Source organism: Rhinichthys klamathensis, unplaced genomic scaffold (assembly GCF_029890125.1).
Source record: "Rhinichthys klamathensis goyatoka isolate OS25496 unplaced genomic scaffold, OSU_Roscu_1.1 h1tg000599l_1, whole genome shotgun sequence".
Lineage (NCBI taxonomy): Eukaryota > Metazoa > Chordata > Actinopteri > Cypriniformes > Leuciscidae > Rhinichthys > Rhinichthys klamathensis.
In genome coordinates this window covers 816,781-844,158 of record NW_026607054.1, presented here as the reverse complement: position 1 = coordinate 844,158, position 27,378 = coordinate 816,781, and the positions used below count along the sequence as shown (strand labels likewise).

General features: G+C 43.1%; 1 protein-coding gene across 5 annotated transcripts in view; it reads left to right on the top strand.

The window, feature by feature from the left end:
* The window catches only part of cacna2d3a (calcium channel, voltage-dependent, alpha 2/delta subunit 3a), a 176,678-nt gene extending 150,429 nt beyond the window's left edge, over positions 1 to 26,249 (top strand). For 3 of the 5 annotated variants that reach the window (XM_056240465.1, XM_056240466.1, XM_056240462.1), the window contains 8 exons: positions 272 to 347; positions 15,922 to 15,974; positions 16,158 to 16,210; positions 17,905 to 18,019; positions 23,557 to 23,674; positions 24,603 to 24,680; positions 25,227 to 25,318; positions 25,493 to 26,249. In XM_056240465.1, the coding sequence (XP_056096440.1) occupies positions 272 to 347; positions 15,922 to 15,974; positions 16,158 to 16,210; positions 17,905 to 18,019; positions 23,557 to 23,674; positions 24,603 to 24,680; positions 25,227 to 25,318; positions 25,493 to 25,496 (589 nt within the window). In that variant the 3' untranslated portion in view covers positions 25,497 to 26,249. Of the gene's footprint in view, positions 1 to 271; positions 348 to 15,921; positions 15,975 to 16,117; positions 16,211 to 17,904; positions 18,020 to 23,556; positions 23,675 to 24,602; positions 24,681 to 25,226; positions 25,319 to 25,412 lie in introns of those variants that run through there. The other 2 variants (XM_056240463.1, XM_056240467.1) reach the window with 2 other exon arrangements.
* The last annotated feature ends 1,129 nt before the right edge of the window (positions 26,250 to 27,378 follow it).

Genomic DNA, 27,378 nt, shown 5'->3' with positions numbered 1-27,378 from the left:
CTATTCTCTTCTGGAAACAAACTCTGTTGCATTATTGTCCTGTTATCTCTGTAAAGCTGCTGTGAAACACTGAAACACTCTGTGTTGTAAAAAGCGCTGTATAAATAATGTGACTCGACTATTGCAATTGTTTATTGCACAAGTTCATGTGTTCAATAGTTCAGTGAGTTCATACACAAACTCATACACACATGCTAGTCATTGACATTTGCATTTCTGTAATGTATTTTTATAGTAATTATGGCTGAAATGTACTTGTATTTGTGTTCAGGGTGAATCTGTATGACTATCAGGCCATCTGTAGGGTGTACGCACACACCAGCGATACGGCACACACACTCTTACACGTGAGTCCTGCACAACACCGTTACACTGCATCTGTTGCATGTATTCCTCATTCCAGTGTCTTTCTATGGTTTCTCTCATAGTTTTAAAACACTAAAACATCATTATTTGTTCACCCCGTCACTCAAGTGCTTGACACACACATTCTCCTTATCATCAGCTGGCATCGCTTCTCAACACACACGGCCCCATCAAAAAGTGTCATCATATTTGGATACGTTTATGGACATATGGCTATAAATCTATGGTTACACTTTATTTCAATAGTCCGCTTTAGACATTCTACTAACTATGAGTAACTTTGCTGCTACTGTACATGTCAACTAACTGTCATTAGGCCATTAGAGTAAGTGTGCAAGGTTAGGTTAGGTTAGTAGAATAAGTTGACATGTTTGAGAAGGAATGTACAGTCAGTATAAACTCTGTTGGGGGAGCATTAAAACTGACAGTACTAATAGTCTAACGACTGCTAGCTGACATGAAGCTGCAAACTTACTTATAGTCAGTGTTGAGAGTAATGCATTACAAGTAACACAAGTTACGTAATCAGATTACGTAAGAGATTTTAATATCATCAGAACTCTCTGCCTCTTAATCCTCTCTCTCTCTTAATCAAAATAATTGATCGTAATAATTGAATAAGAAAATAATTGACACTACTCTGGCTCCGTGTGTGTGACTGTGTTCTCTTCACTGTGTGTGTGACTGTGTTCTCTTCACTGTGTGTGTGACTGTGTTCTCTTCACTGTGTGTGTGACTGTGTTCTCTTCTCTGTGTGTGTGACTGTGTTCTCTTCTCCGTGTGTGTGACTGTGTTCTCTTCTCCGTGTGTGTGTGACTGTGTTCTCTTCACTGTGTGTGTGACTGTGTTCTCTTCTCTGTGTGTGTGACTGTGTTCTCTTCTCCGTGTGTGTGACTGTGTTCTCTTCACTGTGTGTGTGACTGTGTTCTCTTCTCCGTGTGTGTGACTGTGTTCTCTTCTCCGTGTGTGTGACTGTGTTCTCTTCACTGTGTGTGTGACTGTGTTCTCTTCTCCGTGTGTGTGACTGTGTTCTCTTCTCCGTGTGTGTGACTGTGTTCTCTTCTCCGTGTGTGTGACTGTGTTCTCTTCTCTGTGTGTGTGACTGTGTTCTCTTCACTGTGTGTGTGACTGTGTTCTCTTCTCTGTGTGTGTGACTGTGTTCTCTTCTCCGTGTGTGTGACTGTGTTCTCTTCACTGTGTGTGTGACTGTGTTCTCTTCACTGTGTGTGTGACTGTGTTCTCTTCTCCGTGTGTGTGACTGTGTTCTCTTCTCCGTGTGTGTGACTGTGTTCTCTTCTCTGTGTGTGTGACTGTGTTCTCTTCTCTGTGTGTGTGACTGTGTTCTCTTCTCCGTGTGTGTGACTGTGTTCTCTTCTCTGTGTGTGTGACTGTGTTCTCTTCTCCGTGTGTGTGACTGTGTTCTCTTCTCCGTGTGTGTGTGACTGTGTTCTCTTCTCTGTGTGTGTGACTGTGTTCTCTTTTCTGTGTGTGTGACTGTGTTCTCTTCTCCGTGTGTGTGACTGTGTTCTCTTCTCTGTGTGTGTGACTGTGTTCTCTTCACTGTGTGTGTGACTGTTCTCTTCTCCGTGTGTGTGACTGTGTTCTCTTCTCAGTGTGTGTGACTGTGTTCTCTTCTCCGTGTGTGACTGTGTTCTCTTCACTGTGTGTGTGACTGTGTTCTCTTCACTGTGTGTGTGACTGTTCTCTTCTCCGTGTGTGTGACTGTGTTCTCTTCTCCGTGTGTGACTGTGTTCTCTTCTCCGTGTGTGTGACTGTGTTCTCTTCTCCGTGTGTGTGACTGTGTTCTCTTCTCCGTGTGTGTGACTGTGTTCTCTTCTATGTGTGTGTGACTGTGTTCTCTTCACTGTGTGTGTGACTGTGTTCTCTTCTCAGTGTTGTGTGACTGTGTTCTCTTCACTGTGTGTGTGACTGTGTTCTCTTCTCCGTGTGTGTGACTGTGTTCTCTTCTCCGTGTGTGTGACTGTGTTCTCTTCTCCGTGTGTGTGTGACTGTGTTCTCTTCACTGTGTGTGTGACTGTGTTCTCTTCTATGTGTGTGTGACTGTGTTCTCTTCTCCGTGTGTGTGACTGTGTTCTCTTCTCTGTGTGTGTGACTGTGTTCTCTTCTCTGTGTGTGTGACTGTGTTCTCTTTTCCGTGTGTGTGACTGTGTTCTCTTCTCTGTGTGTGTGACTGTGTTCTCTTCTCCGTGTGTGTGACTGTGTTCTCTTCTCAGTGTGTGTGACTGTGTTCTCTTCACTGTGTGTGTGACTGTTCTCTTCTCCATGTGTGTGACTGTGTTCTCTTCTCTGTGTGTGTGACTGTGTTCTCTTCTCCGTGTGTGTGACTGTGTTCTCTTCTCCGTGTGTGTGACTGTGTTCTCTTCTCCATGTGTGTGACTGTGTTCTCTTCACTGTGTGTGTGACTATGTTCTCTTCACTGTGTGTGTGACTGTGTTCTCTTCTCTGTGTGTGTGACTGTGTTCTCTTCTCTGTGTGTGTGACTGTGTTCTCTTCTCCGTGTGTGTGACTGTGTTCTCTCCTCCGTGTGTGTGACTGTGTTCTCTTCTCTGTGTGTGTGACTGTGTTCTCTTCTCTGTGTGTGTGACTGTGTTCTCTTCTCTGTGTGTGTGACTGTGTTCTCTTCTCCGTGTGTGTGACTGTGTTCTCTTCTCCGTGTGTGTGACTGTGTTCTCTTCTCCGTGTGTGTGACTGTGTTCTCTTCTCTGTGTTGTGTGACTGTGTTCTCTTCTCAGTGTTGTGTGACTGTGTTCTCTTCTCCGTGTGTGTGACTGTGTTCTCTTCTCCGTGTGTGTGACTGTGTTCTCTTCTCCGTGTGTGTGACTGTGTTCTCTTCTCCGTGTGTGTGACTGTGTTCTCTTCTCCGTGTTGTGTGACTGTGTTCTCTTCTCTGTGTTGTGTGACTGTGTTCTCTTCTCTGTGTGTGTGACTGTGTTCTCTTCACTGTGTGTGTGACTGTGTTCTCTTCACTGTGTGTGTGACTGTTCTCTTCTCTGTGTGTGTGACTGTGTTCTCTTCTCTGTGTGTGTGACTGTGTTCTCTTCTCAGTGTGTGTGACTGTGTTCTCTTCTCCGTGTGTGTGACTGTGTTCTCTTCACTGTGTGTGTGACTGTGTTCTCTTCACTGTGTGTGTGACTGTTCTCTTCTCCGTGTGTGTGACTGTGTTCTCTTCTCCGTGTGTGTGACTGTGTTCTCTTCTCCGTGTGTGTGACTGTGTTCTCTTCTCCGTGTGTGTGACTGTGTTCTCTTCTCCGTGTGTGTGACTGTGTTCTCTTCTCCGTGTGTGTGACTGTGTTCTCTTCTATGTGTGTGTGACTGTTCTCTTCTCCGTGTGTGTGACTGTGTTCTCTTCTCCGTGTGTGTGACTGTGTTCTCTTCTCTGTGTGTGTTACTGTGTTCTCTTCTCTGTGTGTGTGACTGTGTTCTCTTCTCCGTGTGTGTGACTGTGTTCTCTTCACTGTGTGTGTGACTGTGTTCTCTTCTCTGTGTGTGTTACTGTGTTCTCTTCTCTGTGTGTGTGACTGTGTTCTCTTCTCCGTGTGTGTGACTGTGTTCTCTTCACTGTGTGTGTGACTGTGTTCTCTTCACTGTGTGTGTGACTGTGTTCTCTTCTCCGTGTGTGTGACTGTGTTCTCTTCTCCGTGTGTGTGACTGTGTTCTCTTCTCCGTGTGTGTGACTGTGTTCTCTTCTCCGTGTGTGTGACTGTGTTCTCTTCTATGTGTGTGTGTGACTGTGTTCTCTTCTCCGTGTGTGTGACTGTGTTCTCTTCTCCGTGTGTGTGACTGTGTTCTCTTCACTGTGTGTGTGACTGTGTTCTCTTCTCCGTGTGTGTGACTGTGTTCTCTTCACTGTGTGTGTGACTGTGTTCTCTTCTATGTGTGTGTGACTGTGTTCTCTTCTCCGTGTGTGTGACTGTGTTCTCTTCTCTGTGTGTGTGACTGTGTTCTCTTTTCCGTGTGTGTGACTGTGTTCTCTTCTCTGTGTGTGTGACTGTGTTCTCTTCTCCGTGTGTGTGACTGTGTTCTCTTCTCCGTGTGTGTGACTGTGTTCTCTTCTCCGTGTGTGTGACTGTGTTCTCTTCTATGTGTGTGTGACTGTGTTCTCTTCTCCGTGTGTGTGACTGTGTTCTTTTCTCCGTGTGTGTGACTGTGTTCTCTTCACTGTGTGTGTGACTGTGTTCTCTTCTATGTGTGTGTGACTGTGTTCTCTTCTCCGTGTGTGTGACTGTGTTCTCTTCTCTCTGTGTGTGACTGTGTTCTCTTCTCTGTGTGTGTGACTGTGTTCTCTTCTCTGTGTGTGTGACTGTGTTCTCTTTTCCGTGTGTGTGACTGTGTTCTCTTCTCCGTGTGTGTGACTGTGTTCTCTTCTCTGTGTTGTGTGACTGTGTTCTCTTCTCCGTGTGTGTGACTGTGTTCTCTTCTCCGTGTGTGTGACTGTGTTCTCTTCTCTGTGTTGTGTGACTGTGTTCTCTTCTCTGTGTGTGTGACTGTGTTTTCTTTTCCGTGTGTGTGACTGTGTTCTCTTCTCTGTGTGTGTGACTGTGTTCTCTTCTCCGTGTGTGTGACTGTGTTCTCTTCACTGTGTGTGTGACTGTGTTCTCTTTTCCGTGTGTGTGACTGTGTTCTCTTCACTGTGTGTGTGACTGTGTTCTCTTCTCCATGTGTGTGACTGTGTTCTCTTCTCCGTGTGTGACTGTGTTCTCTTCACTCTGTGTGTGACTGTGTTCTCTTTTCTGTGTTTGTGACTGTGTTCTCTTCTCTGTGTGTGTGACTGTGTTCTCTTTTCCGTGTGTGTGACTGTGTTCTCTTCTCCGTGTGTGTGACTGTGTTCTCTTCTCTGTGTTGTGTGACTGTGTTCTCTTCTCCGTGTGTGTGACTGTGTTCTCTTCTCCGTGTGTGTGACTGTGTTCTCTTCTCTGTGTTGTGTGACTGTGTTCTCTTCTCAGTGTTGTGTGACTGTGTTCTCTTCTCAGTGTGTGTGACTGTGTTCTCTTCACTGTGTGTGTGACTGGTTCTCTTCTCTGTGTGTGTGACTGTGTTCTCTTCTCTGTGTGTGTGACTGTGTTCTCTTCACTGTGTGTGTGGCTGTGTTCTCTTCACTGTGTGTGTGACTGTGTTCTCTTCACTGTGTGTGTGACTGTGTTCTCTTCACTGTGTGTGTGACTGTGTTCTCTTCACTGTGTGTGTGACTGTGTTCTCTTCTCCGTGTGTGTGACTGTGTTCTCTTCTCTGTGTGTGTGGCTGTGTTCTCTTCTCCGTGTGTGTGTGACTGTGTTCTCTTCACTGTGTGTGTGACTGTGTTCTCTTCTCCGTGTGTGTGACTGTGTTCTCTTCTCCGTGTGTGTGACTGTGTTCTCTTCTCCGTGTGTGTGACTGTGTTCTCTTCTCTGTGTGTGTGACTGTGTTCTCTTCTCCGTGTGTGTGACTGTGTTCTCTTCACTGTCTGTGTGACTGTGTTCTCTTCACTGTGTGTGTGACTGTGTTCTCTTCTCCGTGTGTGTGACTGTGTTCTCTTCTCTGTGTGTGTGACTGTGTTCTCTTCTCCGTGTGTGTGACTGTGTTCTCTTCACTGTGTGTGTGACTGTGTTCTCTTTTCCGTGTGTGTGACTGTGTTCTCTTCACTGTGTGTGTGACTGTGTTCTCTTCTCCATGTGTGTGACTGTGTTCTCTTCTCCGTGTGTGACTGTGTTCTCTTCACTCTGTGTGTGACTGTGTTCTCTTTTCTGTGTTTGTGACTGTGTTCTCTTCTCTGTGTGTGTGACTGTGTTCTCTTTTCCGTGTGTGTGACTGTGTTCTCTTCTCCGTGTGTGTGACTGTGTTCTCTTCTCTGTGTTGTGTGACTGTGTTCTCTTCTCCGTGTGTGTGACTGTGTTCTCTTCTCCGTGTGTGTGACTGTGTTCTCTTCTCTGTGTTGTGTGACTGTGTTCTCTTCTCAGTGTTGTGTGACTGTGTTCTCTTCTCAGTGTGTGTGACTGTGTTCTCTTCACTGTGTGTGTGACTGGTTCTCTTCTCTGTGTGTGTGACTGTGTTCTCTTCTCTGTGTGTGTGACTGTGTTCTCTTCACTGTGTGTGTGGCTGTGTTCTCTTCACTGTGTGTGTGACTGTGTTCTCTTCACTGTGTGTGTGACTGTGTTCTCTTCACTGTGTGTGTGACTGTGTTCTCTTCACTGTGTGTGTGACTGTGTTCTCTTCTCCGTGTGTGTGACTGTGTTCTCTTCTCTGTGTGTGTGGCTGTGTTCTCTTCTCCGTGTGTGTGTGACTGTGTTCTCTTCACTGTGTGTGTGACTGTGTTCTCTTCTCCGTGTGTGTGACTGTGTTCTCTTCTCCGTGTGTGTGACTGTGTTCTCTTCTCCGTGTGTGTGACTGTGTTCTCTTCTCTGTGTGTGTGACTGTGTTCTCTTCTCCGTGTGTGTGACTGTGTTCTCTTCTCTGTGTGTGTGGCTGTGTTCTCTTCTCCGTGTGTGTGTGACTGTGTTCTCTTCACTGTGTGTGTGACTGTGTTCTCTTCTCCGTGTGTGTGACTGTGTTCTCTTCTCCGTGTGTGTGACTGTGTTCTCTTCTCCGTGTGTGTGACTGTGTTCTCTTCTCTGTGTGTGTGACTGTGTTCTCTTCTCCGTGTGTGTGACTGTGTTCTCTTCACTGTCTGTGTGACTGTGTTCTCTTCTCCGTGTGTGTGACTGTGTTCTCTTCTCTGTGTGTGTGACTGTGTTCTCTTCTCTGTGTGTGTGACTGTGTTCTCTTCTCCGTGTGTGTGACTGTGTTCTCTTCTCCGTGTGTGTGACTGTGTTCTCTTCTCTGTGTGTGTGACTGTGTTCTCTTCTCCGTGTGTGTGACTGTGTTCTCTTCACTGTCTGTGTGACTGTGTTCTCTTCTCCGTGTGTGTGACTGTGTTCTCTTCTCTGTGTGTGTGACTGTGTTCTCTTCTCTGTGTGTGTGACTGTGTTCTCTTCTCCGTGTGTGTGACTGTGTTCTCTTCTCTGTGTGTGTGACTGTGTTCTCTTCTCTGTGTGTGTGACTGTGTTCTCTTCTCCGTGTGTGTGACTGTGTTCTCTTCACTCTGTGTGTGACTGTGTTCTCTTCACTGTGTGTGTGACTGTTCTCTTCTCCTTGTGTGACTGTGTTCTCTTCTCCGTGTGTGTGACTGTGTTCTCTTCTCCGTGTGTGTGACTGTGTTCTCTTCTCAGTGTGTGTGACTGTGTTCTCTTCTCTGTGTGTGTGACTGTGTTCTCTTCTCTGTGTGTGTGACTGTGTTCTCTTCTCCGTGTGTGTGACTGTGTTCTCTTCTCTGTGTGTGTGACTGTGTTCTCTTCTCTGTGTGTGTGACTGTGTTCTCTTCTCCGTGTGTGTGACTGTGTTCTCTTCACTGTGTGTGTGACTGTGTTCTCTTCACTGTGTGTGTGACTGTTCTCTTCTCCTTGTGTGACTGTGTTCTCTTCTCCGTGTGTGTGACTGTGTTCTCTTCTCTGTGTGTGTGACTGTGTTCTCTTTTCTGTGTGTGTGACTGTGTTCTCTTCTCCGTGTGTGTGACTGTGTTCTCTTCTCTGTGTGTGTGACTGTGTTCTCTTCTCCGTGTGTGTGACTGTGTTCTCTTCTCTGTGTGTGTGACTGTGTTCTCTTCTCCGTGTGTGTGACTGTGTTCTCTTCTCTGTGTGTGTGACTGTGTTCTCTTCTCCGTGTGTGTGACTGTGTTCTCTTCTCCGTGTGTGTGACTGTGTTCTCTTCTCCGTGTGTGTGACTGTGTTCTCTTCTCTGTGTGTGTGACTGTGTTCTCTTTTCTGTGTGTGTGACTGTGTTCTCTTCTCCGTGTGTGTGACTGTGTTCTCTTCTCTGTGTGTGTGACTGTGTTCTCTTCACTGTGTGTGTGACTGTTCTCTTCTCCGTGTGTGTGACTGTGTTCTCTTCTCAGTGTGTGTGACTGTGTTCTCTTCTCCGTGTGTGTGACTGTGTTCTCTTCACTGTGTGTGTGACTGTGTTCTCTTCACTGTGTGTGTGACTGTTCTCTTCTCCGTGTGTGTGACTGTGTTCTCTTCTCCGTGTGTGACTGTGTTCTCTTCTCCGTGTGTGTGACTGTGTTCTCTTCTCCGTGTGTGTGACTGTGTTCTCTTCACTGTGTGTGTGACTGTGTTCTCTTCTATGTGTGTGTGACTGTGTTCTCTTCTCCGTGTGTGTGACTGTGTTCTCTTCTCTGTGTGTGTGACTGTGTTCTCTTCTCTGTGTGTGTGACTGTGTTCTCTTTTCCGTGTGTGTGACTGTGTTCTCTTCTCTGTGTGTGTGACTGTGTTCTCTTCTCCGTGTGTGTGACTGTGTTCTCTTCTCAGTGTGTGTGACTGTGTTCTCTTCACTGTGTGTGTGACTGTGTTCTCTTCTCCATGTGTGTGACTGTGTTCTCTTCTCCGTGTGTGTGACTGTGTTCTCTTCTCCGTGTGTGTGACTGTGTTCTCTTCACTGTGTGTGTGACTGTGTTCTCTTCACTGTGTGTGTGACTGTGTTCTCTTCTCTGTGTGTGTGACTGTGTTCTCTTCTCTGTGTGTGTGACTGTGTTCTCTTCTCCGTGTTGTGTGACTGTGTTCTCTTCTCTGTGTGTGTGACTGTGTTCTCTTCTCCGTGTGTGTGACTGTGTTCTCTTCTCCGTGTGTGTGACTGTGTTCTCTTCTCCGTGTGTGTGACTGTGTTCTCTTCTATGTGTGTGTGACTGTGTTCTCTTCTCCGTGTGTGTGACTGTGTTCTCTTCTCCGTGTGTGTGACTGTGTTCTCTTCACTGTGTGTGTGACTGTGTTCTCTTCTATGTGTGTGTGACTGTGTTCTCTTCTCCGTGTGTGTGACTGTGTTCTCTTCTCTGTGTGTGTGACTGTGTTCTCTTTTCCGTGTGTGTGACTGTGTTCTCTTCTCTGTGTGTGTGACTGTGTTCTCTTCTCCGTGTGTGTGACTGTGTTCTCTTCACTGTGTGTGTGACTGTGTTCTCTTTTCCGTGTGTGTGACTGTGTTCTCTTCTCTGTGTGTGTGACTGTGTTCTTTTCTCAGTGTGTGTGACTGTGTTCTCTTCACTGTGTGTGTGACTGTGTTCTCTTCTCCATGTGTGTGACTGTGTTCTCTTCTCCGTGTGTGACTGTGTTCTCTTCACTGTGTGTGTGACTGTGTTCTCTTCTCCGTGTGTGACTGTGTTCTCTTCACTGTGTGTGTGACTGTGTTCTCTTCTCTGTGTGTGTGACTGTGTTCTCTTTTCCGTGTGTGTGACTGTGTTCTCTTCTCCGTGTGTGTGACTGTGTTCTCTTCTCTGTGTTGTGTGACTGTGTTCTCTTCTCCGTGTGTGTGACTGTGTTCTCTTCTCCGTGTGTGTGACTGTGTTCTCTTCTCTGTGTTGTGTGACTGTGTTCTCTTCTCAGTGTTGTGTGACTGTGTTCTCTTCTCAGTGTGTGTGACTGTGTTCTCTTCACTGTGTGTGTGACTGGTTCTCTTCTCTGTGTGTGTGACTGTGTTCTCTTCTCTGTGTGTGACTGTGTTCTCTTCACTGTGTGTGTGACTGTGTTCTCTTCACTGTGTGTGTGTGACTGTGTTCTCTTCACTGTGTGTGTGACTGTGTTCTCTTCACTGTGTGTGTGACTGTGTTCTCTTCACTGTGTGTGTGACTGTGTTCTCTTCTCTGTGTGTGTGACTGTGTTCTCTTCTCTGTATGTGTGACTGTGTTCTCTTCTCCGTGTGTGTGACTGTGTTCTCTTCTCTGTGTGTGTGACTGTGTTCTCTTCTCCGTGTGTGTGACTGTGTTCTCTTCTCCGTGTGTGTGACTGTGTTCTCTTCTCTGTGTGTGTGACTGTGTTCTCTTCTCCGTGTGTGTGACTGTGTTCTCTTCACTGTGTGTGTGACTGTGTTCTCTTCTCCGTGTGTGTGACTGTGTTCTCTTCTCCGTGTGTGTGACTGTGTTCTCTTCTCCGTGTGTGTGACTGTGTTCTCTTCTCTGTGTGTGTGACTGTGTTCTCTTCTCCGTGTGTGTGACTGTGTTCTCTTCTCTCTGTGTGTGACTGTGTTCTCTTCTCCGTGTGTGTGACTGTGTTCTCTTCACTGTCTGTGTGACTGTGTTCTCTTCTCCGTGTGTGTGACTGTGTTCTCTTCTCTGTGTGTGTGACTGTGTTCTCTTCTCTGTGTGTGTGACTGTGTTCTCTTCTCCGTGTGTGTGACTGTGTTCTCTTCTCTGTGTGTGTGACTGTGTTCTCTTCTCTGTGTGTGTGACTGTGTTCTCTTCTCCTAGTGTGTGACTGTGTTCTCTTCACTGTGTGTGTGACTGTGTTCTCTTCACTGTGTGTGTGACTGTTCTCTTCTCCTTGTGTGACTGTGTTCTCTTCTCCGTGTGTGTGACTGTGTTCTCTTCTCCGTGTGTGTGACTGTGTTCTCTTCTCAGTGTGTGTGACTGTGTTCTCTTCTCTGTGTGTGTGACTGTGTTCTCTTCTCTGTGTGTGTGACTGTGTTCTCTTCTCTGTGTGTGTGACTGTGTTCTCTTCTCCGTGTGTGTGACTGTGTTCTCTTCACTGTGTGTGTGACTGTGTTCTCTTCACTGTGTGTGTGACTGTTCTCTTCTCCTTGTGTGACTGTGTTCTCTTCTCCGTGTGTGTGACTGTGTTCTCTTCTCAGTGTGTGTGACTGTGTTCTCTTCACTGTGTGTGTGACTGTGTTCTCTTCTCCATGTGTGTGTGACTGTGTTCTCTTCTCCGTGTTGTGTGACTGTGTTCTCTTCTCTGTGTGTGTGACTGTGTTCTCTTCTCCGTGTGTGTGACTGTGTTCTCTTCTCCGTGTGTGTGACTGTGTTCTCTTCTCCGTGTGTGTGACTGTGTTCTCTTCTATGTGTGTGTGACTGTGTTCTCTTCTCCGTGTGTGTGACTGTGTTCTCTTCTCCGTGTGTGTGACTGTGTTCTCTTCACTGTGTGTGTGACTGTGTTCTCTTCTATGTGTGTGTGACTGTGTTCTCTTCTCCGTGTGTGTGACTGTGTTCTCTTCTCTGTGTGTGTGACTGTGTTCTCTTTTCCGTGTGTGTGACTGTGTTCTCTTCTCTGTGTGTGTGACTGTGTTCTCTTCTCCGTGTGTGTGACTGTGTTCTCTTCACTGTGTGTGTGACTGTGTTCTCTTTTCCGTGTGTGTGACTGTGTTCTCTTCTCTGTGTGTGTGACTGTGTTCTTTTCTCAGTGTGTGTGACTGTGTTCTCTTCACTGTGTGTGTGACTGTGTTCTCTTCTCCATGTGTGTGACTGTGTTCTCTTCTCCGTGTGTGACTGTGTTCTCTTCACTGTGTGTGTGACTGTGTTCTCTTCTCCGTGTGTGACTGTGTTCTCTTCACTGTGTGTGTGACTGTGTTCTCTTCTCTGTGTGTGTGACTGTGTTCTCTTTTCCGTGTGTGTGACTGTGTTCTCTTCTCCGTGTGTGTGACTGTGTTCTCTTCTCTGTGTTGTGTGACTGTGTTCTCTTCTCCGTGTGTGTGACTGTGTTCTCTTCTCCGTGTGTGTGACTGTGTTCTCTTCTCTGTGTTGTGTGACTGTGTTCTCTTCTCAGTGTTGTGTGACTGTGTTCTCTTCTCAGTGTGTGTGACTGTGTTCTCTTCACTGTGTGTGTGACTGGTTCTCTTCTCTGTGTGTGTGACTGTGTTCTCTTCTCTGTGTGTGACTGTGTTCTCTTCACTGTGTGTGTGACTGTGTTCTCTTCACTGTGTGTGTGACTGTGTTCTCTTCACTGTGTGTGTGACTGTGTTCTCTTCACTGTGTGTGTGACTGTGTTCTCTTCACTGTGTGTGTGTGACTGTGTTCTCTTCTCTGTGTGTGTGACTGTGTTCTCTTCTCTGTATGTGTGACTGTGTTCTCTTCTCCGTGTGTGTGACTGTGTTCTCTTCTCTGTGTGTGTGACTGTGTTCTCTTCTCCGTGTGTGTGACTGTGTTCTCTTCTCTCTGTGTGTGACTGTGTTCTCTTCTCCGTGTGTGTGACTGTGTTCTCTTCACTGTCTGTGTGACTGTGTTCTCTTCTCCGTGTGTGTGACTGTGTTCTCTTCTCTGTGTGTGTGACTGTGTTCTCTTCTCTGTGTGTGTGACTGTGTTCTCTTCACTGTGTGTGTGACTGTGTTCTCTTCACTGTGTGTGTGACTGTGTTCTCTTCACTGTGTGTGTGACTGTGTTCTCTTCACTGTGTGTGTGACTGTGTTCTCTTCACTGTGTGTGTGACTGTTCTCTTCTCCTTGTGTGACTGTGTTCTCTTCTCCGTGTGTGTGACTGTGTTCTCTTCTCCGTGTGTGTGACTGTGTTCTCTTCTCAGTGTGTGTGACTGTGTTCTCTTCTCTGTGTGTGTGACTGTGTTCTCTTCTCTGTGTGTGTGACTGTGTTCTCTTCTCTGTGTGTGTGACTGTGTTCTCTTCTCCGTGTGTGTGACTGTGTTCTCTTCACTGTGTGTGTGACTGTGTTCTCTTCACTGTGTGTGTGACTGTTCTCTTCTCCTTGTGTGACTGTGTTCTCTTCTCCGTGTGTGTGACTGTGTTCTCTTCTCCGTGTGTGTGACTGTGTTCTCTTCTCTGTGTGTGTGACTGTGTTCTCTTTTCTGTGTGTGTGACTGTGTTCTCTTCTCCGTGTGTGTGACTGTGTTCTCTTCTCTGTGTGTGTGACTGTGTTCTCTTCTCCGTGTGTGTGACTGTGTTCTCTTCTCTGTGTGTGTGACTGTGTTCTCTTCTCCGTGTGTGTGACTGTGTTCTCTTCTCTGTGTGTGTGACTGTGTTCTCTTCTCTGTGTGTGTGACTGTGTTCTCTTCTCCGTGTGTGTGACTGTGTTCTCTTCACTGTGTGTGTGACTGTGTTCTCTTCACTGTGTGTGTGACTGTTCTCTTCTCCTTGTGTGACTGTGTTCTCTTCTCCGTGTGTGTGACTGTGTTCTCTTCTCCGTGTGTGTGACTGTGTTCTCTTCTCAGTGTGTGTGACTGTGTTCTCTTCTCTGTGTGTGTGACTGTGTTCTCTTCTCTGTGTGTGTGACTGTGTTCTCTTCTCTGTGTGTGTGACTTTGTTCTCTTCTCCGTGTGTGTGACTGTGTTCTCTTCACTGTGTGTGTGACTGTGTTCTCTTCACTGTGTGTGTGACTGTTCTCTTCTCCTTGTGTGACTGTGTTCTCTTCTCCGTGTGTGTGACTGTGTTCTCTTCTCCGTGTGTGTGACTGTGTTCTCTTCTCTGTGTGTGTGACTGTGTTCTCTTTTCTGTGTGTGTGACTGTGTTCTCTTCTCCGTGTGTGTGACTGTGTTCTCTTCTCTGTGTGTGTGACTGTGTTCTCTTCTCCGTGTGTGTGACTGTGTTCTCTTCTCTGTGTGTGTGACTGTGTTCTCTTCTCCGTGTGTGTGACTGTGTTCTCTTCTCTGTGTGTGTGACTGTGTTCTCTTCTCCGTGTGTGTGACTGTGTTCTCTTCTCTGTGTGTGTGACTGTGTTCTCTTTTCTGTGTGTGTGACTGTGTTCTCTTCTCCGTGTGTGTGACTGTGTTCTCTTCTCTGTGTGTGTGACTGTGTTCTCTTCTCTGTGTGTGTGACTGTGTTCTCTTCTCCGTGTGTGTGACTGTGTTCTCTTCACTGTGTGTGTGACTGTGTTCTCTTCACTGTGTGTGTGACTGTTCTCTTCTCCTTGTGTGACTGTGTTCTCTTCTCCGTGTGTGTGACTGTGTTCTCTTCTCCGTGTGTGTGACTGTGTTCTCTTCTCAGTGTGTGTGACTGTGTTCTCTTCTCTGTGTGTGTGACTGTGTTCTCTTCTCTGTGTGTGTGACTGTGTTCTCTTCTCTGTGTGTGTGACTGTGTTCTCTTCTCCGTGTGTGTGACTGTGTTCTCTTCACTGTGTGTGTGACTGTGTTCTCTTCACTGTGTGTGTGACTGTTCTCTTCTCCTTGTGTGACTGTGTTCTCTTCTCCGTGTGTGTGACTGTGTTCTCTTCTCCGTGTGTGTGACTGTGTTCTCTTCTCTGTGTGTGTGACTGTGTTCTCTTTTCTGTGTGTGTGACTGTGTTCTCTTCTCCGTGTGTGTGACTGTGTTCTCTTCTCTGTGTGTGTGACTGTGTTCTCTTCTCCGTGTGTGTGACTGTGTTCTCTTCTCTGTGTGTGTGACTGTGTTCTCTTCTCCGTGTGTGTGACTGTGTTCTCTTCTCTGTGTGTGTGACTGTGTTCTCTTCTCCGTGTGTGTGACTGTGTTCTCTTCTCCGTGTGTGTGACTGTGTTCTCTTCTCTGTGTGTGTGACTGTGTTCTCTTTTCTGTGTGTGTGACTGTGTTCTCTTCTCCGTGTGTGTGACTGTGTTCTCTTCTCTGTGTGTGTGACTGTGTTCTCTTCACTGTGTGTGTGACTGTTCTCTTCTCCGTGTGTGTGACTGTGTTCTCTTCTCAGTGTGTGTGACTGTGTTCTCTTCTCCGTGTGTGACTGTGTTCTCTTCACTGTGTGTGTGACTGTGTTCTCTTCACTGTGTGTGTGACTGTTCTCTTCTCCGTGTGTGACTGTGTTCTCTTCTCCGTGTGTGTGACTGTGTTCTCTTCTCCGTGTGTGTGACTGTGTTCTCTTCTCCGTGTGTGTGACTGTGTTCTCTTCTCCGTGTGTGTGACTGTGTTCTCTTCTATGTGTGTGTGACTGTGTTCTCTTCACTGTGTGTGTGACTGTGTTCTCTTCACTGTGTGTGTGACTGTGTTCTCTTCACTGTGTGTGTGACTGTGTTCTCTTCACTGTGTGTGTGACTGTGTTCTCTTCTCTGTGTGTGTGACTGTGTTCTCTTCTCTGTGTGTGTGACTGTGTTCTCTTCTCCGTGTGTGTGACTGTGTTCTCTTCTCCGTGTGTGAGACTGTGTTCTCTTCTCAGTGTGTGTGACTGTGTTCTCTTCTCCGTGTGTGTGACTGTGTTCTCTTCTCCGTGTGTGTGACTGTGTTCTCTTCTCCGTGTTGTGTGACTGTGTTCTCTTCACTGTGTGTGTGACTGTGTTCTCTTCTCTGTGTGTGTGACTGTGTTCTCTTCTCTGTGTGTGTGACTGTGTTCTCTTCACTGTGTGTGTGACTGTGTTCTCTTCTCAGTGTTGTGTGACTGTGTTCTCTTCACTGTGTGTGTGACTGTGTTCTCTTCTCAGTGTTGTGTGACTGTGTTCTCTTCTCCGTGTTGTGTGACTGTGTTCTCTTCACTGTGTGTGTGACTGTTCTCTTCTCTGTGTGTGTGACTGTGTTCTCTTCTCTGTGTGTGTGACTGTGTTCTCTTCACTGTGTGTGTGACTGTGTTCTCTTCACTGTGTGTGTGACTGTGTTCTCTTCTCTGTGTGTGTGACTGTGTTCTCTTCTCTGTGTGTGTGACTGTGTTCTCTTCTCTGTGTGTGTGACTGTGTTCTCTTCACTGTGTGTGTGACTGTGTTCTCTTCACTGTGTGTGTGACTGTGTTCTCTTCTCTGTGTGTGTGACTGTGTTCTCTTCTCTGTGTGTGTGACTGTGTTCTCTTCACTGTGTGTGTGACTGTGTTCTCTTCTCTGTGTGTGTGACTGTGTTCTCTTCTCCGTGTGTGTGACTCTGTTCTCTTCTCCGCAGCCGTACTTCGCTCTGTTCGCTGCGCTGCGATGGATTCTGACCGAGCTCGTCATGTAAGACTCGGATCTTATCAACTCTTCTCTGATGTTTAAGTTTTCCAAATCTGAAACCTTTTGTACATATGCAAAATATAAATAACATTACTGTACTTTTTACTCTATTGTGTGTGTTTTTGGATTCCTTTCTCTCTCTCCAGAAACTGCTTTCATTATTCCCCCCATTCCTTTCCTCTGCAGATTCCTGCTCGAGTTCAACCTGTACAGCTGGACCTCCGACCTCACCGTCACCGGTGTGTGTGTGTGTGTGTGTTTATGAGGCATTGTGTGTGTTAGTGTGTGTTTATGAGGCAGTGTGTTTATGAGGCAGTGTGTTTATGAGGCAGTGTGTGTGGCAGTGTGTTTGTTAGTGTGTGTTTATGAGGTGGTGTGTGTGTGTTTATGAGGGAGTGTGTGTGTGTGTGTTTGAGGCAGTGTGTGTGTGTGTGTTTATGAGGCAGTGTGTGTGTTAGTGTGTGTTTATGAGGCAGTGTGTGTGTTGGTGTGTGTTTATGAGGCAGTGTGTGTGTTAGTGTGTATTTATGAGGCAGTGTGTTTGATAGTGTGTGTTTATGAGGCATTGTGTTTGATAGTGTGTGTTTATGAGGCATTGTGTTTGATAGTGTGTGTTTATGAGGCATTGTGTTTGATAGTGTGTGTTTATGAGGCATTGTGTTTGATAGTGTGTGTTTATGAGGCAGTGTGTTTGATAGTGTGTGTTTATGAGGCAGTGTGTTTGATAGTGTGTGTTTATGAGGCAGTGTGTTTGATAGTGTGTTTATGAGGCAGTGTGTTTGATAGTGTGTTTATGAGGCAGTGTGTTTGATAGTGTGTGTTTATGAGGCAGTGTGTTTGATAGTGTGTGTTTATGAGGCAGTGTGTTTGATAGTGTATTTATGAGGCAGTGTGTTTGATAGTGTGTTTATGAGGCAGTGTGTTTGATAGTGTGTTTATGAGGCAGTGTGTTTGATAGTGTGTTTATGAGGCAGTGTGTTTGATAGTGTGTGTTTATGAGGCAGTGTGTTTGATAGTGTGTGTTTATGAGGCAGTGTGTTTGATAGTGTGTGTTTATGAGGCAGTGTGTTTGATAGTGTGTGTTTATGAGGCAGTGTGTTTGATAGTGTGTTTATGAGGCAGTGTGTTTGATAGTGTGTGTTTATGAGGCAGTGTGTTTGATAGTGTGTGTTTATGAGGCAGTGTGTTTGATAGTGTGTTTATGAGGCAGTGTGTGTGTTTTAGCGTGCGCACAGTCGAAGTTCAACCCTGTTTGTACTCATGTCTTATAAATGAGGTCTGGATGGATCCCATTTTCCACATTAAATGTAAGTGAGAAAACTGCAAGACTTCAGGATGTTTATGGATGTTTATGGATGTAAGTTAACTAGTGCTCAAAGCTCTAGTCAGGCATGTCACAGTGCACTAACTGTCTTCATGATGAGACTTATATATGTCAAAATGCATGAGTTGTGACACTCAGTCACTGGTGATCTGGAGGAATGAAGTGTGCATGTTAAAGCAGGTCGAGCAGAACTGCACTTCTGCCACTCATGCTTGTGTTTACATTATTCTGTACAGTATTTGTATGTTCCTTGAGTGATAGAGCCTTGCCGTAGGAAACAGTTTGAAGAACAATGTCTCTCTATGTCTCTCTCTCTCTCTCTCTCTCTCTCTCTCTCTCTCTCTCTCTCTCTCTCTCTCTATCTCTGTGTCTCTCTCTCTATCTCTGTGTGTGTCTGTCTCTCTCTCTCTCTCTGTCTCTCTCTATCTCTGTCTCTCTCTCTATCTCTGCGTGTCTCTCTCTCTCTCTCTCTCTCTCTCTCTCTCTCTCTCTCTCTCTCTCTCTCTCTCTCTCTCTCTCTCTCTCTCTCTCTCATCTCTCTCTCTCTCTCTCTCTCTCTGTCTCTCTCTCTCTCTGTCTCTCTCTCTATCTCTGTGTCTCTCTCTCTAGCTCAGAGAGGAGGCAGAACTCTGCTGGTCCCCTGTGACACCGAATATCCAGCGTTCGTGTCTGAGCGCACCATTAAAGAAACCGTGGGGAATATTGACTGTGAAAGCTGTGTTAAGTATGTGCAATACTTACAACCACACAAACACACGCACGCACACACACACACACACAGGACAGTTGGGGTCAGCTGAACACACACCACACAACCTTCATATGGTCAGTTCACTCACATATAATTATTTACACTTAAATACTCCTTTTCCATCTAAACAGTGCTGGTTTTCATGAAGGAGAAACAAGACTTGGAAACAATATATTGGTCAACTGAACACTTTGCATTGTGCATTTACATTATCAATAGCTCTGTTTATTATAATGAGAGTAATATTTTTTGTGATATATGTGAATGATGTACAAGAGAGGGAGAGAAAGGAAAAGGGACGAACAACTCAACTTAAAGCTGTTCATTTAAATGCAATTTTACAATGCTATTAATTATATTAGCATTGTAACTTATAAGTTTCATATTTATATATTTTACGTTATATATTTTGCTTTTGCCTTTTTGTTTGTTTAGTTTATTTAATCAGAAACTATCCATTCTCACTCCCAAGTTGTCAAAAACGGAAGTATGGTCAAGCCCCATAGTGTAACTATTAGACACTAAACGTGCACCTACACGTCGCTGTATCGACAAACTATATATCAATGATTTTTATATATATTTATAATTTCATAATTTTTTTGAGTACCAAACCCCACACCGACCATAAACATAAACAATAACCCTAATCAATAACATAAACATAAACACTGACCCTAATCAATAACCTAAACATAAACACTGACCCTAATCAATAACCTAAACATAAACACTCACCCTAATCGATAACCTAAACATAAACACTGACCCTAATCAATAACCTAAACATAAACACTCACCCTAATCAATAACCTAAACATAAACACTGACCCTAATCAATAACCTAAACATAAACACTGATTCTAATCAATAACCTAAACATAAACACTGACCCTAATCAATAACCTAAACATAAACACTCACCCTAATCAATAACCTAAACATAAACACTCACCCTAATCAATAACCTAAACATAAACACTGACCCTAATCAATAACCTAAACATAAACACTGACCCTAATCAATAACCTAAACATAAACACTCACCCTAATCAATAACCTAAACATAAACACTCACCCTAATCAATAACCTAAACATAAACACTGACCCTAATCAATAACCTAAACATAAACACTGACCCTAATCAATAACCTAAACATAAACACTCACCCTAATCAATAACCTAAACATAAACACTCACCCTAATCAATAACCTAAACATAAACACTGACCCTAATCAATAACCTAAACATAAACACTCACCCTAATCAATAACCTAAACATAAACACTCACCCTAATCAATAACCTAAACATAAACACTGACCCTAATCAATAACCTAAACATAAACACTGACCCTAAACAATAACCTAAACATAAACACTGACCCTAAACAATAACCTAAACATAAACACTGACCCTAATCAATAACCTAAACATAAACACTGACCCTAATCAATAACCTAAACATAAACACTGACCCTAAACAATAACCTAAACATAAACACTGACCCTAAACAATAACCTAAACATAAACACTGACCCTAATCAATAACCTAAACATAAACACTGACCCTAATCAATAACTTAAACATAAACACTGACCCTAATCAATAACCTAAACATAAACACGAAACATAAACACTTACCATAAACAATTATCTAAACATAATCAATAACCTAAACATAAACACTGACCCTAATCAATAACCTAAACATAAACACTCACCCTAATCAATAACCTAAACATAAACACTCACCCTAATCAATAACCTAAACATAAACACTGACCCTAATCAATAACCTAAACATAAACACTGACCCTAATCAATAACCTAAACATAAACACTGACCCTAAACAATAACCTAAACATAAACACTGACCCTAAACAATAACCTAAACCTAAACACTGACCCTAATCAATAACCTAAACATAAACACTGACCCTAATCAATAACCTAAACATAAACACTGACCCTAAACAATAACCTAAAAAAACACTGACCCTAATCAATAACCTAAACATAAACACTGACCCTAAACAATAACCTAAACATAAACACTGACCCTAAACAATAACCTAAACATAAACACTGACCCTAATCAATAACCTAAACATAAACACTCACCCTAATCAATAACCTAAACATAAACACTCACCCTAATCAATAACCTAAACATAAACACTGACCCTAATCAATAACCTAAACATAAACACTCACCCTAATCAATAACCTAAACATAAACACTCACCCTAATCAATAACCTAAACATAAACACTGACCCTAATCAATAACCTAAACATAAACACTGACCCTAAACAATAACCTAAACATAAACACTGACCCTAAACAATAACCTAAACATAAACACTGACCCTAAACAATAACCTAAACATAAACACTGACCCTAAACAATAACCTAAACATAAACACTGACCCTAAACAATAACCTAAACATAAACACTGACCCTAATCAATAACCTAAACATAAACACTCACCCTAATCAATAACCTAAACATAAACACTGACCCTAAACAATAACCTAAACATAAACACTGACCCTAAACAATAACCTAAACATAAACACTGACCCTAATCAATAACCTAAACATAAACACTGACCCTAATCAATAACCTAAACATAAACACGAAACATAAACACTTACCATAAACAATTATCTAAACATAATCAATAACCTAAACATAAACACTGACCCTAATCAATAACCTAAACATAAACACTGACCCTAAACAATAACCTAAACATAAACACTGACCCTAATCAATAACCTAAACATAAACACTGACCCTAATCAATAACTTAAACATAAACACTGACCCTAATCAATAACCTAAACATAAACACGAAACATAAACACTTACCATAAACAATTATCTAAACATAATCAATAACCTAAACATAAACACTGACCCTAATCAATAACCTAAACATAAACACTCACCCTAATCAATAACCTAAACATAAACACTCACCCTAATCAATAACCTAAACATAAACACTGACCCTAATCAATAACCTAAACATAAACACTGACCCTAATCAATAACCTAAACATAAACACTGACCCTAAACAATAACCTAAACATAAACACTGACCCTAAACAATAACCTAAACATAAACACTGACCCTAATCAATAACCTAAACATAAACACTGACCCTAATCAATAACCTAAACATAAACACTGACCCTAAACAATAACCTAAACATAAACACTGACCCTAAACAATAACCTAAACATAAACACTGACCCTAAACAATAACCTAAACATAAACACTGACCCTAATCAATAACCTAAACATAAACACTCACCCTAATCAATAACCTAAACATAAACACTCACCCTAATCAATTACCTAAACATAAACACTGACCCTAATCAATAACCTAAACATAAACACTCACCCTAATCAATAACCTAAACATAAACACTCACCCTAATCAATAACCTAAACATAAACACTGACCCTAATCAATAACCTAAACATAAACACTGACCCTAAACAATAACCTAAACATAAACACTGACCCTAAACAATAACCTAAACATAAACACTGACCCTAAACAATAACCTAAACATAAACACTGACCCTAAACAATAACCTAAACATAAACACTGACCCTAAATAATAACCTAAACATAAACACTGACCCTAATCAATAACCTAAACATAAACACTCACCCTAATCAATAACCTAAACATAAACACTGACCCTAATCAATAACCTAAACATAAACACTGACCCTAAACAATAACCTAAACATAAACACTGACCCTAAACAATAACCTAAACATAAACACTGACCCTAAACAATAACCTAAAAATAAACACTGACCCTAAACAATAACCTAAACATAAACACTGACCCTAAACAATAACCTAAACATAAACACTCACCCTAATCAATAACCTAAACATAAACACTCACCCTAATCAATAACCTAAACATAAACACTCACCCTAATCAATAACCTAAACATAAACACTCACCCTAATCAATAACCTAAACATAAACACTCACCCTAATCAATAACCTAAACATAAACACTGACCCTAATCAATAACCTAAACATAAACACTGACCCTAAACAATAACCTAAACATAAACACTGACCCTAAACAATAACCTAAACATAAACACTGACCCTAAACAATAACCTAAACATAAACACTGACCCTAAACAATAACCTAAACATAAACACTGACCCTAAACAATAACCTAAACATAAACACTCACCCTAATCAATAACCTAAACATAAACACTCACCCTAATCAATAACCTAAACATAAACACTCAACCTAATCAATAACCTAAACATAAACACTCACCCTAATCAATAACCTAAACATAAACACTCACCCTAATCAATAACCTAAACATAAACACTGACCCTAATCAATAACCTAAACATAAACACTGACCCTAATCAATAACCTAAACATAAACACTGACCCTAAACAATAACCTAAACATAAACACTGACCCTAATCAATAACCTAAACATATACACTCACCCTAATCAATAACCTAAACATAAACACTGACCCTAATCAATAACCTAAACATAAACACTGACCCTAAACAATAACCTAAACATAAACACTGACCCTAAACAATAACCTAAACATAAACACTGACCCTAAACAATAACCTAAACATAAACACTGACCCTAAACAATAACCTAAACATAAACACTGACCCTAAACAATAACCTAAACATAAACACTGACCCTAAACAATAACCTAAACATAAACACTGACCCTAAACAATAACCTAAACATAAACACTGACCCTAAACAATAACCTAAACATAAACACTGACCCTAAACAATAACCTAAACATAAACACTGACCCTAAACAATAACCTAAACATAAACACTGACCCTAAACAATAACCTAAACATAAACACTGACCCTAAACAATAACCTAAACATAAACACTGACCCTAAACAATAACCTAAACATAAACACTGACCCTAATCAATAACCTAAACATAAACACTCACCCTAATCAATAACCTAAACATAAACACTCACCCTATTCAATAACCTAAACATAAACACTGACCCTAATCAATAACCTAAACATAAACACTGACCCTAAACAATAACCTAAACATAAACATTGACCCTTATCAATAACCTAAACATAAACACTGACCCTAAACGATATAGAACACGTAACAGGCAAATAAAAGTACAGCAGAGTTATACTTCTGTTGCAAGCTTTTATCCAAAGTAAGGGAGAAGATGACGATTAAGAAATGAATCATTATCCTTAAATCTTCCATCTTTAGCCCTAGTGCATTAATGTGCAGGTGAAGAGCTTATTCATGTCAGTTTATGAACACTTGTCTGCCAGATTCCATACAGCATTGACGCCTCTTCATCCACACTCGTCTTCTTTTGGAGCAGATATAGAGGCATTGTGAAGTCTTTGAATCTCCCGGTCTGCCTCCTGTCCTCCTCAGGTCGTTTGTTATCCAGCAGATTCCCAGCAGTAACCTGTTCATGGTGGTCATCGACAACACCTGTGACTGCAGCGAGCTCGGCCCCGTCACCATGGACCCCGTCGAAATTATGTATATCCTTAATAAAGAAGCAGGTGCTTTCACCATCATTTTATTAATTTGGTAACACTTTAGTTTAGGGTCCAATTCTCACTATCAACTAGCTGCTTATTATCATGCATATTAATAGCTTATTGGCTGTTAATTAGTACTTATAAAGCACATATTAATGCCTTATTCTTCATGACCATATTCTACATCCCTTAATCCTAAACTTAACAACTAACTATTGATAAGCAGTAATAAGGAGTTTATTGAGGCAAAAGACAGTTATTAGTTAGTGAATAGTTAGCCTGGTTAAAACCAGAGCATTCTCAGTTGTAACTAAGTTATGGTCTGGCAAAGCGTCATAGACAAATCATTTCCAGAGGGGCGTCACCAACGGATAGAGCTAACCAATCAGAGCGATGAAGGAGATGACGTATGCAGAGCGGCGGAGACACATCTCCGAGTGTTGTTCTTTGCTCGGTTTTTAACTAAAAGGAAACGTTCAAATGGCTTAAAACAGACGCGATAGCTGATTGGAACGAGTGATGTTCGACGGCGGCGTCCATCTTTGTAATGTAGGCTACAAAATCTGCTTCAAAATCCCAGCGCTGTCGTCATCGTGTAACGCCCGGCCCAACGCTTCTGATTGGTGCCTCGATCTCGACGCATTGTAAATGGGCTTGAATGAGCTCTTTGCCAGACTAACTTTCAGAGCAAATCTAAATTTGCCGGAAGTTGTCTGGGTTTTCCCAGGCTAGTGAATAGTGAGAACTGATCCCTAAACTAAAGTGTGACCTATTTTGGTCATTCAAGTATCTTTGCTCAGTCTGAACATAATGCTTATAAGTTTATGCAACTGCCAATTATCTTTTGTAGACACTGTCTCTATGGTCTCTGGTTTCCTCTGTTTTCAAAAGCGTCCTCTGTCGTATTTTCCCCTTAATTTCACTGCACATAACGAGTCTCTGAAATGTGAGCGGTTGAAGTTTCAGAAGGACAGAAGACGCCCGGACACGTGCCACCCCTTCCATCACGAGGTACAGGAGCAGAGCCCTCAGCTGCGACAGACCTTCAGGAAGGATTTAATATCCATTCACTGCTGCACAAGAATTACACGATCAATAAGTTATGGCAATATATGTTTTTACATTGCTTTTACTCAGTTATACAGTTATACAAGATCCAAGTCAGTTTAATGTAATTTAAGTTGAAATGACTTAAACAACCAAGTTGATTGCACTTAAAAATCATCTTTTGTTGCAGTGTGGAAGATGCTATTCGCAGACCAGCATGCATTACTAGCATTTGAACGTATTAAATATTTTATTCTTTTGTAATAGCAATTCCATGGCACCATATTGTCAGCGATCTTTAGAGTAAGAGTTGACTAATATCTGCTGGTTTTTTGGTAGAATCCAAATCATACGCTAAAAACTCTTCATATTCCATTCCTGCAGTTCAGTAGATGGGATGTTACGCTGTTACATGAACATTAGAATCAGAATTTTCCAGCTTTCATACATTGCCATAGAGTTCATAATTCTGATTTGAAGTAATTTTGTCCATGTTTGATCGTTCCTCAGGAGAACTCGATGGAGTGTGGCGGATCCGAGAGCGTGACTCCATCACTAACAGCTTCAGTTCTGCTACTCCTGATAGTCCACCTCTTTCCCAGGTGATGACAACAGGCTCCGCCCCTTTCCCATGTGATGACAACAGGCTCCACCCCCTTTCCCATGTGATGACAACAGGCTCCACCCCTTTCCCAGGTGATGACAACAGGCCCCGCCCCCTTTCCCTCCTTCCCATGTGATGACAACAGGCTCCACCCCCTTTCCCTCTTTCCCAGGTGATGACAACAGGCTCCGCCCCCTTTCCCTCCTCGGCCAGCATGCAAAAAGTGATCATATAAATATCGATTTACACTGGAAAACTTAACTCATCAGAATCACATAGACAGCTACAAAAAAATGATATTTTAAGGGAACACTTTATATTTAAGGTCTCATTTATTAAACATTAGTTAATGCATTGACTAACATGAACTAACAATGAGCAATATATTTTTACGGCATTTATCAACCTTTGTTAATGTTAGTTAATATAAAAAAGTTTGTTTGTGTTAGTTCACAATGCATTAACTTATGTTAACATACAACTTTTTATTTTAATACTGTATTTGTAAATGTTGAGATTAACTAAGATTAATAAATGCTGTAGAAGTATTGTTCATGTTAAGTAATGTAGTTAACTCATGTTATCAAATGAAAGCTTACTGTACAGTCTTACCATATTTTATGTTCACATAGGTAATAGGAAACATCTTACAAGCAAGGCTACAGGAGACTGGTAACTGTGCTAATTAACGGAATTTAAGTAGGATTCGTAAATGTCTACAAACAAAAACAATTGTGTCATAAATTTGAGAGTTTTTGTTCCGTAACTATTATAGTTATACTATTTATGATTTCCAGCCATACAACTGTGACCAATGCAATAGAATAGTGTATAACAAGCGTGGATGTTCTTTGTGAACATTGCCTTACAATAAGAGATACAACTGCAGTTTGTGTACTTTTGAAATAAATCTTTTTAAAAAATACAAAGAGACTAATGAGTTGATCTTTGATGATTTGTTGCTTTTTGACACTTTCATATGTACATATGTCTTACATATTCCCTTTTCAGTGAGGTGCTTCAACTTGATCTTCCACAATTGATGTGAGAGAACATCATAAACCCAGAGCCTCGATCACCCCCCGGTGGCTGGTCCCAGTATAGCTCATAAACCCAGAGTCTAGATCGCCCCCCGGTGGCTGGTCCCAGTTTAGTTCATAAACCCAGAGTCTCGATTGCCCCCCGGTGGCTGGTCCCAGTTTAGTTCATAAACCCAGAGTCTCGATTGCCCCCCGGTGGCTGGTCCTAGTATAGCTCATAAACCCTGAGTCTCGATCCCCCCCCGGTGGCTGGTCCCAGTATAGCTCATAAACCCAGAGTCTCGATCCCCCCCCCGGTGGCTGGTCCCAGCATAGCTCATAAACCCAGAGTCTAGATCGCCCCCCGGTGGCTGGTCCCAGTATAGCTCATAAACCCAGAGTCTCGATCCCCCCCCGGTGGCTGGTCCCAGTATAGCTCATAAACCCAAAGTCTAGATCGCCCCCCGGTGGCTGGTCCCAGTTTAGTTCATAAACCCAGAGTCTCGATCGCCCCCCGGTGGCTGGTCCCAGTATAGCTCATAAACCCAGAGTCTCGATCGCCCCCCGGTGGCTGGTCCCAGTATAGCTCATAAACCCTGAGCCTCGATCGCCCCCCGGTGGCTGGTCCCAGTATAGCTCATAAACCCAGAGTCTCGATCGCCCCCCGTTGGCTGGTCCCAGTATAGCTCATAAACCCTGAGTCTCGATCCCCCCCCGGTGGCTGGTCCCAGTATAGCTCATAAACCCAGAGTCTCGATCCCCCCCCCCGGTGGCTGGTCCCAGTATAGCTCATAAACCCAGAGTCTAGATCGCCCCCCGGTGGCTGGTCCCAGTATAGCTCATAAACCCAGAGTCTCGACCCCCCCCCGGTGGCTGGTCCCAGTATAGCTCATAAACCCAAAGTCTAGATCGCCCCCCGGTGGCTGGTCCCAGTTTAGTTCATAAACCCAGAGTCTCGATCGCCCCCCGGTGGCTGGTCCCAGTATAGCTCATAAACCCAGAGTCTCGATCGCCCCCCGGTGGCTGGTCCCAGTTTAGT